The sequence below is a fragment of the Tenrec ecaudatus genome, chromosome X (assembly GCF_050624435.1).
Source record: "Tenrec ecaudatus isolate mTenEca1 chromosome X, mTenEca1.hap1, whole genome shotgun sequence".
Lineage (NCBI taxonomy): Eukaryota > Metazoa > Chordata > Mammalia > Afrosoricida > Tenrecidae > Tenrec > Tenrec ecaudatus.
Window position 1 is genome coordinate 109,335,381 of NC_134548.1, and position 12,148 is coordinate 109,347,528.

The 12,148-nt window shown below is 41.1% G+C and overlaps 1 protein-coding gene across 1 annotated transcript; it reads left to right on the forward strand.

Moving 5' to 3' along the window:
* Nucleotides 1–1,141: 1,141 nt before the first annotated feature.
* On the forward strand, nucleotides 1,142–6,289 carry ARL13A (ARF like GTPase 13A). The gene is made up of 6 exons (XM_075538423.1): nucleotides 1,142–1,205; nucleotides 2,525–2,774; nucleotides 4,041–4,146; nucleotides 4,853–5,058; nucleotides 5,856–5,946; nucleotides 6,041–6,289. The coding sequence occupies exons 1-6, from the start codon at nucleotides 1,142–1,144 to the stop codon at nucleotides 6,287–6,289; spliced, it is 966 nt and encodes a 321-aa protein (XP_075394538.1).
* Nucleotides 6,290–12,148: the final 5,859 nt, after the last annotated feature.

The following is a 12,148-nucleotide window of genomic DNA, read 5'->3' on the forward strand; positions in this document are numbered from 1 at the left end:
GGAGTCGAACCCTCAGAGAACGAGGACTAGCGTGTATATTTTTTCAGTGCCATAGATGCTTCTAGCACCTGGTGATTGAGCACCAATGATCAGAATCCCCTGGGAAGCTTTCCAAACTGCTGGCCCAGGATGTGTAGGATCAAATATATTGGTCTAGGGGAGGCCCCAGAGAACCTGTAGCTCCCCAAGCTCACCAGATGATGTTGCTGAGGCACAAATAGGTATGAGTCTCATTGCTTTCTAGGCAGTGGTTCTCCATCTTAAAGTGCAGAAGAATCACCTGGGGAACTTGGGTTAACATATACATGCTTGGGTTACAAGCGTGGAGATTGTGACTCATTTGGTCTAGGGTAGGACCTAATAATCACCCCCACGTAGTTCTGAAACAGATGTTCCCCAGACCATGCTTTAAGAAACACATCACTAGGGATACAGAGACAGGGATTCAATATTTTTCCTCCATCTAGTACCATTCAGTTGATGCCAACTCGTGGTGGCCCCATGTTTCTGTGTCTCTGTAGGGTTTTCAATGGTTGTATTAAAGAAGAAGATCTCCAGGCCTTTCTTCTGTAGCACAGTTGGGTGGATTCAAACAGCCAACCTTTCTGTTAGTAGCTGAAAAAAAATGGGCATTTTTGCCACCCAGGGGCCTTACCCATTCTTAAGAAGTTCATAAATTAATAGTGGAAAAAGAGAAATGCAATTGTCAGGGGACAGCTTCTCGTGGCATCAGTGAGAGAAATGCTAAGGTTTACAGTTAAAAAAACAAAAATCAAAACAACAACTTAGAAAAATTGTTTTTCCCCAACAAGGAAAACATAATATAAAGATTGTCACAGTGCAGGAAAAAAGATTTTAAATTTTCATTTAGAGTTTTAACCTATTTACTTATTTTTAAGTAGTCTAATACAGATGTAGTAAATATGAAATCATATATTATCTGAAAGGTATAATTAAATATAGCATGACTAACATGTAAACAGAAGAGTCATAAAATCACACTAAAGCACAATAATATACACATATATAGATGTATGTGTACACACATAAGTGTATGTATAATTAATCCTATATTTCCAAAGATCTTACAACACGTTAGTGACTTCCCAGCTAACTGACTAATTCTAGCAATTCTATGAAAATGATCACTGACTTATTTGAGACTATAAATAAGACATTACTGATTCTGGACTTGAAACTCTCAGGTATGGATGTAGAAAATCTGTACAATCATTTTGCTACAGATGAGGGCAGAGAAGCAGGCCAGAACTGTCCATTAACCTGACTAAATGTCTATAAAGGCTGACATTTTGAACTGCATGTCTATGGCAGCTGAATGAGGTATGGAATTCCCTAGGAGATTTTATGATCTGGCCACAGTTTTTTTTTTAACTCTGTGCTGTTTATTATCATGCTTTGATGGTTTTTCAAAAATTCCCGAGTTATTTCAATGAGATCGTAAGCAGTAGAGCTGGGAATGGAGCACAACCTCTGGATCCTTAGGTTCTTGCTCAGCAAAACTTCCTGATCCAAAAGACAGCTGTGACATCTGAGGAGTGGCAACAGAACCAGGAGCCCGAGGTGAAATGTGTGTGAATCATGTATGAGTTCTTGAAAATGCCCCGGGAGAGAAGATGTCATATCCGTATCCACTGTACCAGTAGCCATAAGCATTTGGTAAACATATGCCTTTCCCTCCCTCAAGCGGCTCATATTTTCTACGGGGAGATAGAGTAAGCACAGAAGGAGGCGAAGGACAAGTTCCAGGCATGTGTTCAGTGAGAGAGAGAAACGTTCGAGCCTAGCATGTCAGATAAGGCTTCCTGAAGATCGGATAGGAGACAAGGGCCTCTTGCTTATTTGTTCATTTATTCAATCAGATTTATTCAACAAATATTTATTGAGCACCTATGTGACAGCTGGCCTGCTGGATATCATGAATTTAATGATTAATAAAATCAAAAGGATCCTATCCATTTATAATCCAGAAAAATAAATCATATACTTTATAATAATGTAAATTTAATGATAATGATAAAGTTATAAGAAAGACACTCTATCCAGACTGGAAGATGGTACAGGTTAAGGAAAGGCTTTTGAGGGGGAACAAAATTTAAATTGATACCTCCACCCACCCACCCTCTCCCCCAAATGGAACTAAGCAGGAAAATAGTAGTGAAAGTGTGTTCTCAACAGAGGGAATATCATCTTGTGTGGGTCCTGCGACCAAAGGATACACAGTCTTCATGTGGAGTTCGGGAGGAGAGGAGGATGAACAAAGAAGCAGAAGGAGGAAGAGACAATGAAGATATTAATCTGGTATAGGGCTAGTGGATAGGCCTGGCAGGTCAGAAGACAAGGGAGCCTGCTCCTATCCTGAGAGCAGTGGGCAGTCACTGAAACGTACTGGACCAGGAAGATTTCAAGATAGGGCCTCCAGTTAAGATTTAGCAAACCACTTAACAAACTCTTTGATCTCATTCTACTTCTGTACTTAGTGGTTGCTTCTCTTTCTACTTCACAGTGCTTCCCACAAGAATGGAAAAATATATACAATCTGACCTGATAACTCTGCTATTAAACGACTGCAATGTTTACATCTATGACCTCAATGGAGACCCGAAGAGCCGAGAATTATGGCCAAACTACTACGCGCAGGCACATGGGATTGTTTTTGTGCTAGACTCCAGTGACTTAGAGCGCATGCATGAAGTGAAAATTGTCTTACCAAGTGTTCTGTCCGATCCCAGAGTTGCAGGAAAACCCATCTTACTGTAAGATTCTACTTTGGTGCCCAATTTCCCTTCCTGTTTGGTGTCTTACGAAAACACCTATATAGGATGCAGGGCGTAATATTTCCCTTGTCAAGGCCAGTTATATCTCCTCTTTCCTTATTGGTGATGTGGATTGTCCTGTGGGGGGCTGTTTTCAAAAGCCACTTTCTACCACACACTGCCATGAGAGACATGTTAGCTAACTGGGGCGTCGTTGGCCATTAGCTACATCAAGTTGATTTCAACCCGCAGCAACACCATGCGCCATAGAGTAGGTCTGTACGACAGGGTTTTCAAGAGTTGATATAGGAGTAGTAGATCACCAAGCCTTTCTTCTGTGGCACCGCTGAGTTGGTTCAAACTGCCAATATTTAGGTGCAATCACCTACCACCATTGAGTCAATTCTAACTCTCAGCAACCCCAAAGGACAGAATGAAGCTAGTCCCTAAGGGTCTCAAAGACCATAAATCCTTACTAGAGTATATTGCCTCAGCTTTCTCCTGAGGAATGACTGCTGGGTTTGAACTGTTGACCTTCAGTTAGCAGCCCAATGTGTAACCCGGTTTGCCACCAGGGCTCCCTTTTAGGTCAGCAGTTGACCACACATCATTGACACCACCCATGGATCGACCTAATTGTCTAAAGGTAATTTAGAAGGCAGACATCGAAGGAAAGTGGATAGTACTAGCTGGATTTACCACCCTCCATGCCTGACTCTGCTGGAAGAATGCCATGTGAAAGTCGCTTCACATCTTGCTTGGTCTCCATGTCTAATGCAGAGATCTTACGGTGGCAGAGAATAAGCCCGCCCTTGCCTAATCTAGGGCAGTGGCTCCCTGCTTTAGCAGGTTGCCTAACATTTAATTCAGGGTGCTAATTCAAGGCACTAGTCAGTCCTCACCCCTCTCTCACCCCTCTTTTGCTTGGTCCTCTATTAGCATGCCCCACTAGAGCAGGAATGGAGTTAGGTTGAAGCTATGAAATCTCTAAATGGGTTCATATGCCACTTTAAAACTTTTATTAACATTTAATGGAATAATGTAGAAGTGATACATGAGGCCTGGGGATTATCTTCGATTCATATGATGTGTGTTATCTCTTCCTTCCATTGAGAGTTGGCTAGAAAAATCCCTGGCATGTCTCAATGGATATATACCAGCTGTGCCAGGATGGTTCTATTTCTCTTTATCTTCTCTCTTTGCTCTGTGTCTCTATTTCTGTTTCACTCTTCTCTCTTTGCCCCTCTCTCCCATACCCTGTTCTAGCCTGGCAAATAAACAAGACAAGACAGGTGCCCTTCTGACTGAGGATATTGCCGAGCACCTGCTCTTGGAAAGGCTAGTAAGAGAGACTAAATCCATGTGCCGAGTGGTAAGTGTCAGCTCCTACCTCTCTTCCCCATCTAGAGTCTAGCTGACATGTCCCTTGGCCCATTCCATAATCAGTCCCATATAATGAATTTGGGGCAAAGTCTCTCACTGCCATAGAACATCTATAGCAGCGGTTCTCAACTAGTGGGTCACAACCCCTTTGGGGGTCGGACAATGCTTTCACGGGGGTCGCCCAATTCATAACAGTAGCAAAATTACAGTTATGGAGTAGCAAAAAAATAATTTTATGGTTGGGGGTCATCACAACATGAACTTGTATCAAAGGGTCGCGGCATTAGGAAGGTTGAGAACCACTGATCTATAATAATGATTTCTGATTTGGGGAATCATAAAAATCAACCCATTTTCCCAACACTTTCACATGTTTTCTCATTACGCCTTCAAAATAGCCCTGTAAAGCTGGACGTTTTAATATCTCCATTTTACAGATAAGAGAGATAAGTCTCAGAGTTTTAAATCTAAGCCCTGAGTCATGAAGTCAGTACATTTTACTATTTAATAAAGGACTTTAGATTCTGAATCTTTCATTAAGCTGGAAAGAAGTGGATGTTGAGGGTCCCCTATGTGGTCCTAGTGCTGAATGGTGTAGCTTTTGAAAACATCTGTTCTCTGTATGAGTGCATGGGACTCTATGGGTCCCATGCTCCAAAGTTGAGATCTTCTTTTTGATTCTTCTTTTTTCACAGGAATCTTGTTCAGCAATCATAAACTTCCAAACTGCATATCATCAATCCATCATTGAAGGGGTGCGCTGGTTGTTATCTACCATCGGGGATAAATATGAAGAACTGTGTACTCGCCAACAGCAATATGAAGTGGGAATATCATCTACCTTAAGCAACCGAATTTGCAAAGGCTTCAGAAGGCTTACAAAAAGATGCTATTTTGGCAGGTAGTGAGCTACTGAACTGCCTTTATTGGGTTTACAGATAAGAACACATAACAAAAGTTAATCTTCAACTTAAGGCAGGAAATTCTAGAAAGTGCTTGGATTCCATGCAGCATCAAACTAGTCTCTCAAAATCAGGTGGGACAAATGAAGCCACAGAAGTGATGAATATTGTTAAGTACACCACAACACACACACACACACACACACACACACACACACACACACACACACCCCTTCAGCAGTCATGTTAGTGTGATGAGTAGTGTCAAAGTGAAACCAACCTATCAGCAGTAGAGCTCCAAATCATAGCTTTTATTTGCCATGTGGTAGAGAACAGGCACACGGACCCATTAAAGAGCTTACTGCCATTATTCTATGAACAAATCACACATTTTTAACTCCCAAGTCTTTGATATTCCTAAGGAGGAGGAATGATGGGAAAAGAGAGGGATGCTAAAACGAGCAAATAGATCTATACAGTGCTCCCGGCTTCGAGGAGTGAAAGGATGAATGCCTCTTGCTCTGTTGTTAAGCAAAGATGTGTGCCAGGAAGTTGCCTGACTCATAGCAACCTTATCAGCTGGAGAGAACTTCTCCGAAAGGTTAAGGTTTCTGAGATTATACATTTTTATGGAGACAAAAAGGCTCATCTTTCTCCCTCACAGTGACTGGTGGGTTTAAATTGCTCATCTTGCAAGTAGCAGCCACCAGGGCTCCTTAGGTAGGGATGAGCTAATGACTGCCTTTGATTGTGCATCTGTTTTTATTACTGCTTTCTCCTTTTATTCCTTCCCCAGATTCTATACCAGGCTGAAAGTATCCAAAAATAAAAGACTGGATTTTTCACAACACTCAGAAGAAGTTAAGCCCCTAAAGCCAATCCTACAGGTAAACGATTGTTAGAGTGTTATTGCTCCAAGACCCCAGTCTGGAACTCTTAGGTATCACTTGACTTCCTTTCCCTTATCTTCTTGTTATACAGAAAGAAGGTTTAAGAATAAAGCCTAAAAAGAATATATCAGTAACATTTGCTTTAGATGAACCGATGGAGGAAGAGGCATGTTTTATGGGAAGTGAAGATCAGAATGCTACTGAGCTCTACTGTAGTCAAAGGGGCTTTACTCCAACTGCATACATTGACGACTATCTTTTTGAAGGTAATGCTGCTGAACTAGTGCTTGGCCACAATTTCGAAATCAGTCCTATTTTGAGTCGGAACCGATTATACTAGGGATGGTGGTTTGGAAAAGACACGGAATAAGCACAACGAGAGTGCTCGGGGACAGCCGCCTGGTAGTCCAGTTGTGCTCCCTGTATTGAGTGGAAATCAAGATCAGTGGGTGGCACTGGGGTTATTTTAAAGGTTATGATTTCCAGTAGTGGAAGTACAAGTTGATACAACTTTACAGAAGGGAGTTTGGCTCATTCTCACTTGCACGTTGGCTCAATCTCTTCCTCCTTCTTCCTGTCCCCTTATATATGAAGGTGCTTGCAAAAGTTCGTGGACAAGTGGAATGGGTAATAGAAATTTTCTGTCAATCCATTTGTCCTAGAACTTTTGGAAGCCCCTTATATGTGTGTGTGTGCGTGAAGGGGCTTCCGAAAGTTCAAGGATAAATGGAAATTTAAATTGAAATTTTCTTCTTTTTTATGTCTTTATGGTTTAATCGTCAATCTAAGTATTTAGTCCTGCATATAGTTTTAGAAACATTAGGCATCTTTTAAAAGTCTCTCTTTTTAAAACACTATTATGAATTGGGTGAAGGTTCACAGAGCAGATCATCAGTTTTACATTTAACAATTAATACACATTTTGTTTCATCTCATTCTTGGCAATTACCTCAGGTGAAATCTTCATTCCATGTCATACCTGTGTTTTCATTCCTCCACCTTTCTTAACCTTTCTGAACTACGTTCTTTTGATCTCAAATGACTCAAATTCTAAGATGACCGTATCCCACTAGTGCTATTGTTTGCCTTACAACGTACTTCCATTGAGTCAAGGCCAACTCCTAGTGACCCTATAGGACAGGGTAGAATTGCCCCTGTGAGTTTCCAAGACGGTAAACTTTTTTTAACAATTTATTGGGGCTCATACAACTCTTATCACAGTTCATACATATACATACATCAATTGTATAAAGCACATCTGTACAGTCTTTGCCCTAATCATTTTTTTCTCCTCTTTTCTTTTTTTTACATTTTATTAGGGACTCATACAACTCTTATCACAATCCATACATATTCATACATCAATTGTATAAAGCACATCCATACATTCCCTGCCCCAATCACTCTCAAAGCATTTGCTCTCCACTTAAGCCCCTTGCATCAGGTCCTCTTTTTTTTCCCCTCCCTCCCCTTTCCCCCCTCCCTCATGTGCCCTTGGTAATTTATACATTGTTATTTTGTCATATCTTGCCCTATCCGGAGTCTCCCTTCCCCCCCTTCTCTGCTGTCCCTCTCCCAGGGAAGAGGTCACATGTGGATCCTTGTAATCAGTTCCCCCTTTCCAACCCACTCACCCTCCACTCTCCCAGCATCGCCCCTCACACCCTTGGTCCTGAAGGTATCATCCACCCTGGATTCCCTGTACCTCCAGCCCGACTGTAAACTTTTTAAAAAATCATTTTTGGGGGTTCATACAACTCTTATCACAATCCATACATCCTTCCATTGTGTCAAGCACATTTGTACATTTGTTGCCATCATAATTCTCAAAACATTTGCTTTCTACTTGAGCCTTTGGTATCAGCTCCTCATTTTTCCCCTCCCCTCCTCTCCCCCATGAACCCTCGATAATTATTCTATTGTGTCATGTCTTACACTGTCCGACGTCTCCCTTCACCCACTTTTCTATTGTCTGTCCCACAGGGAGGGGGTTATATGTAGATCCTTGTGATTTGGTTCTCCCTTTCTACCCCACCTTTCCTCCACTTTCTCGGTATTGACAGTCTCACCACTGGTCCTGAGGGGTTCCTCTGTCCTGGATTCCCTGTGTTTCCAGTTCCTATCTGTACCAGTGTACATGCTCTGGTCCAGTCGGATTTGTAAGGTAGAACAGAGATCATGATAGTGGGGGGAGGAAAGCATTTAGGAACTAGAGTAAAGTTGTATGTTTCATTGTGGCTACACTGCACCCTGACTCACTCATCTCCTTCCCGCAACCCTTCTGTAAGGGGATGTCCAGTTAATAATGGCATTTTTCTGTGAACTTTTTCAAAGACACACACACACATACAAATACATGAGGACATGTCAATGTTTGTGGAAAAATTCTATTATCTTTCCACTCTATTTTTCTATGAACTTTTGGAAGCCCTTCCATGTGAGGGTGTGTGTGTGATTGTACAAAGAGGCTTCCAAAAGTTCATGGAAAATGCAATGAAAAGATACTGGAATTTTTCCACAAACTTTTTGAAGCAATTCATTTGTGAATATTTGTGTTACAGATATAATCTCAAGAATTTTTAAATGTAGATATCCTTTGAGCCAGCAATTTCATTCCTTGAACAGTATTCTAAGAGAATCCCATAAATAGAAAGAATGTATTCTCACTCACAGGGGTGCAATCACAGCATTGTGTGCAATGGCTAAAAACTAGAACCAACCCACATGCCCCGCAATGGCGAATGGTTACATAAAGGAGGGTGTATCCACACAGTAGACTACTATGCAAACATTCAAAAGGTATAAAACTTATATTTACTGACATGGAAAGTCACTGACAACCCGATATGTTGGTAAGCAAGATAGCAAATATCTGGAGGAATGGCACCCAAATTTTAGCAGTCGTTTTCTCTGGAGTGAGATATTAGGTGATCTGGAGAAATGAAAGACCTAGATCAGTGGTCCTCAACCTTCCTAATGCCACCACCCTTTAATATAGTTCCTCATGTTGTAGTGACTCCCCCACCATAAAATTATTTTTGTTGCTACTTCATAACTGTGATTTTGCTACTGTTATAAGTCAGACGGCCACTGTAAGAGGATTGTTCGAACCCTAAAGGGGTCGCGACCCACAGATTGAGAACTGCTGACCTAGACGCTTTTCTTTGGATTTTTTCTGGACTACTGGACAAACTTATCTTTTATAATGCGCACATATCATTTATTTTAAACAGTTTATTAGTACTTCATACTCATGTCATGCAATGCATTCATCAAGAAGAGTTGCACAATTATCACCATATGCAATTCTAGAACATTTGGTTCTTGTGCTCATTGTTATTTGTGTAATTTTTTCTAATTGTGGCAAAACATACACAACAAAATATTCTCCAATTCCACAACTTCTACATGTATAATTCAGTGTCATTGATTATTCCCTTCATGTTGTACAACCATTATTGATATCCTTTTCCAAATTATTCCACCCTGGTAATCAACAACTCTCTTTCACACATGGTAGCCATTGTTTAAGTTTGGTTTCTTTGTGTTGTTGTCAGTAGTTTCCTTGACATAATATTCACATATTATACACTTCCATGGTTCAACTGCTTTTTAAAGAGTTGTCTATACATCATCACAATGAGCTCTTGTACTCCCTCCTCCTGCAATCATTGCTTGCTCCCCAAATACCCTTCCCTCCCCACCCTCCTACCACCCTTCCACATCCCTCATAAACCATTGCATCAGTTATTGTCTCTATGCATCCACTCCTTCCGCGCTCCATAAACTAGGAAACCCAACAGAGACAATGAAAAACAAAACAAAATGTCAAGAAGAAAATTATAATCACATAAAGATAATACAAATAAAGAGTAAGAAAGAAAAGACCACCACAATATTTTAAAAGCCAGAGAAGAAATTTCTGTCATGGAACATGTGAGAAATGTTTAAGCTTAGAGCAAATTCAGGTTGTGTCAAGAGTGAGGTCAACTAACCAAGGATCATGTTATACCACGGTTCGATCACTATAATAAAGTTCACAATCATCTGTCTGATAGTACAGCTGTTTCATTCCCTTGCCTTTGGCTACAGGAGATCTGCCAGAGGCTTAATCTGACTAGATATTCTGCAGATGGGTTTGGGTTCACACTGTCCTCCATAGTCTTCAACAAGTGGCTGTTAACAATTTAACCTTTGCTACTCTTCCCTTCATCATATTTGGATTTTGTTGTCATCTTTGGATCACGCAGGCTGATGTGCTCCTTCCAGGAGGACTTAGTTGATGGCTCACTTAGATAGCTGCTTGTTTGACTACAAGCCTTTAAGACCACAGACACTATTTCTTTTTTTCCAACAATTTTATTGGCACACAATTTACATATCATACAATTGAAGTTCAATTGGCCCTCATGTCAAGGGGAGCTGTAAAATCACCACCACCTCTATCTTAGAGTCTTGACATTGCTGGACTTTATATGCATCTAGCTCCATCCTCTTTCTTCCTCTTCTTTTTTTTTGGTGTTTCTTCTTCTTCTTTTTTAAATTAGGGGCTCATACAACTCTTATTACAATCCATACATACATCAGTTGTGTAAAGCACATCTGTACATTCATTGCCCTCAACCTTCTCAAAACATTTGCTCTCCACTTAAGCCCCTGGTATCAGGTTCTCATTTTTACCCCTCCATCCCTGCTCCCCCTCCCTCATGAGCCCTTGATAATTTATAAATTATCATTTTGCCATATCTTTCCCTGTCTAACGTCTTCCTTCATCCACTTTTCTGTTGTTCGTCGCCCAGGGAGGAGGTCACATGCAGATCCTTGTAATCGGTTCCCTCTTTCCAACCCACTCTCCCTCTACCCTCCCAGTATCACCACTTAGACCACTGGTCCTGAAGGGATCATCTGCCCTGGATTCCCTGTGTTTCCAGTTCCTATGTGTACCAGTGTACATGCTCTGGTCTAGCCAGACTTGCAAGGTAGAATTCGGATCATGACAGTGGGAGGTGGGGAGAGGAAACATTTAGGAACTAGAGGAAAATTGTATTTTTCATCATTGCTACATCGCACCTTGACTGGCTAGTCTCCTCCCCTAGACCCCTCTGCAAGGGGATCTCTAGTGGCCCAGACACTATTTCAATGGGTACCTGGGCGCCATCTGCTTTCTTCACCACACCAGCAAATATCATTTCTCACAGCACTATAGGACATCAAAGCTTTTTAAAATCTGTGATGTTTTAAAGGTTCATGGTTGTGAGTAGCTTCTCTTTATCAGTGTCCTTGGGGACCCCAGTCCCCAAGAAGATTAATTGTCAACACTACAATGTTTTCTCAGCTCTTCTGGCTAACCCAGAGCCTTAACTTGAAATCATTGCCTGGAGCATCCTAGACTTGTTCAGGGCCACTAAAAAGGGCGATCAGTAACTACCCTAAATCTTTCTCTAAAACTAAAATTTAATTTCAACTCTATTATCTTCAGATCCCATAAAAGGAAAAATAATGGATCCCTGGGAGATAGAAGGACTGTTACTGGACAACTCCTGTGATGACTCCTGAGGTATCTGTGGTTAGAAGCCCTTAAATGAAAGGAAAATAAAATAAAAGGCCTGGGGCAAGGAGTGGGTACCTCAATTGGGGTATAATACTCCCTTTGGGAACTGGCCAGCAAGCACCTTTCTAATCTGAGGTGGTCTGGGAAAGAACAGGAAACCTGGTACATTTGTTTTGCTTGTGGTAACTGGCTTCTTTCTCATTTTAGATTTTTAAGAGACTACCTACGAGATAAATAGAAGAAAGTCAAAAGGAACATCTAATATCTATCTTGTGGCAAATGGGATCTCTAGAGTCATCCTTATTATTCCATTTTACAAAATCTATTTGATAATACCTCTCCACTCCCCCTACAACTCCATCTACCCTAACATCATAGTACTGAGAACTTTCATTCTTGAACATCTATAATCTAGCCATCCAAACAACCTGCCACACCTACCCAGAGACTTACAGCAGCAGGAACATCAAGGGATAAGAAAGGGTAGGTGACATCCATCTGAGAATTAAGAGACTCTTGGTGAAGAACAGACAAGCTTTCCAAACGCTGTACCCAGATGTTCCTCATAAAACCTCTTGAGTGATCAATAAAATTGAACCTTATTGTCTAGTTTGGAATTATACTCCCCCCCCCCCCTTCGAGCTTCTT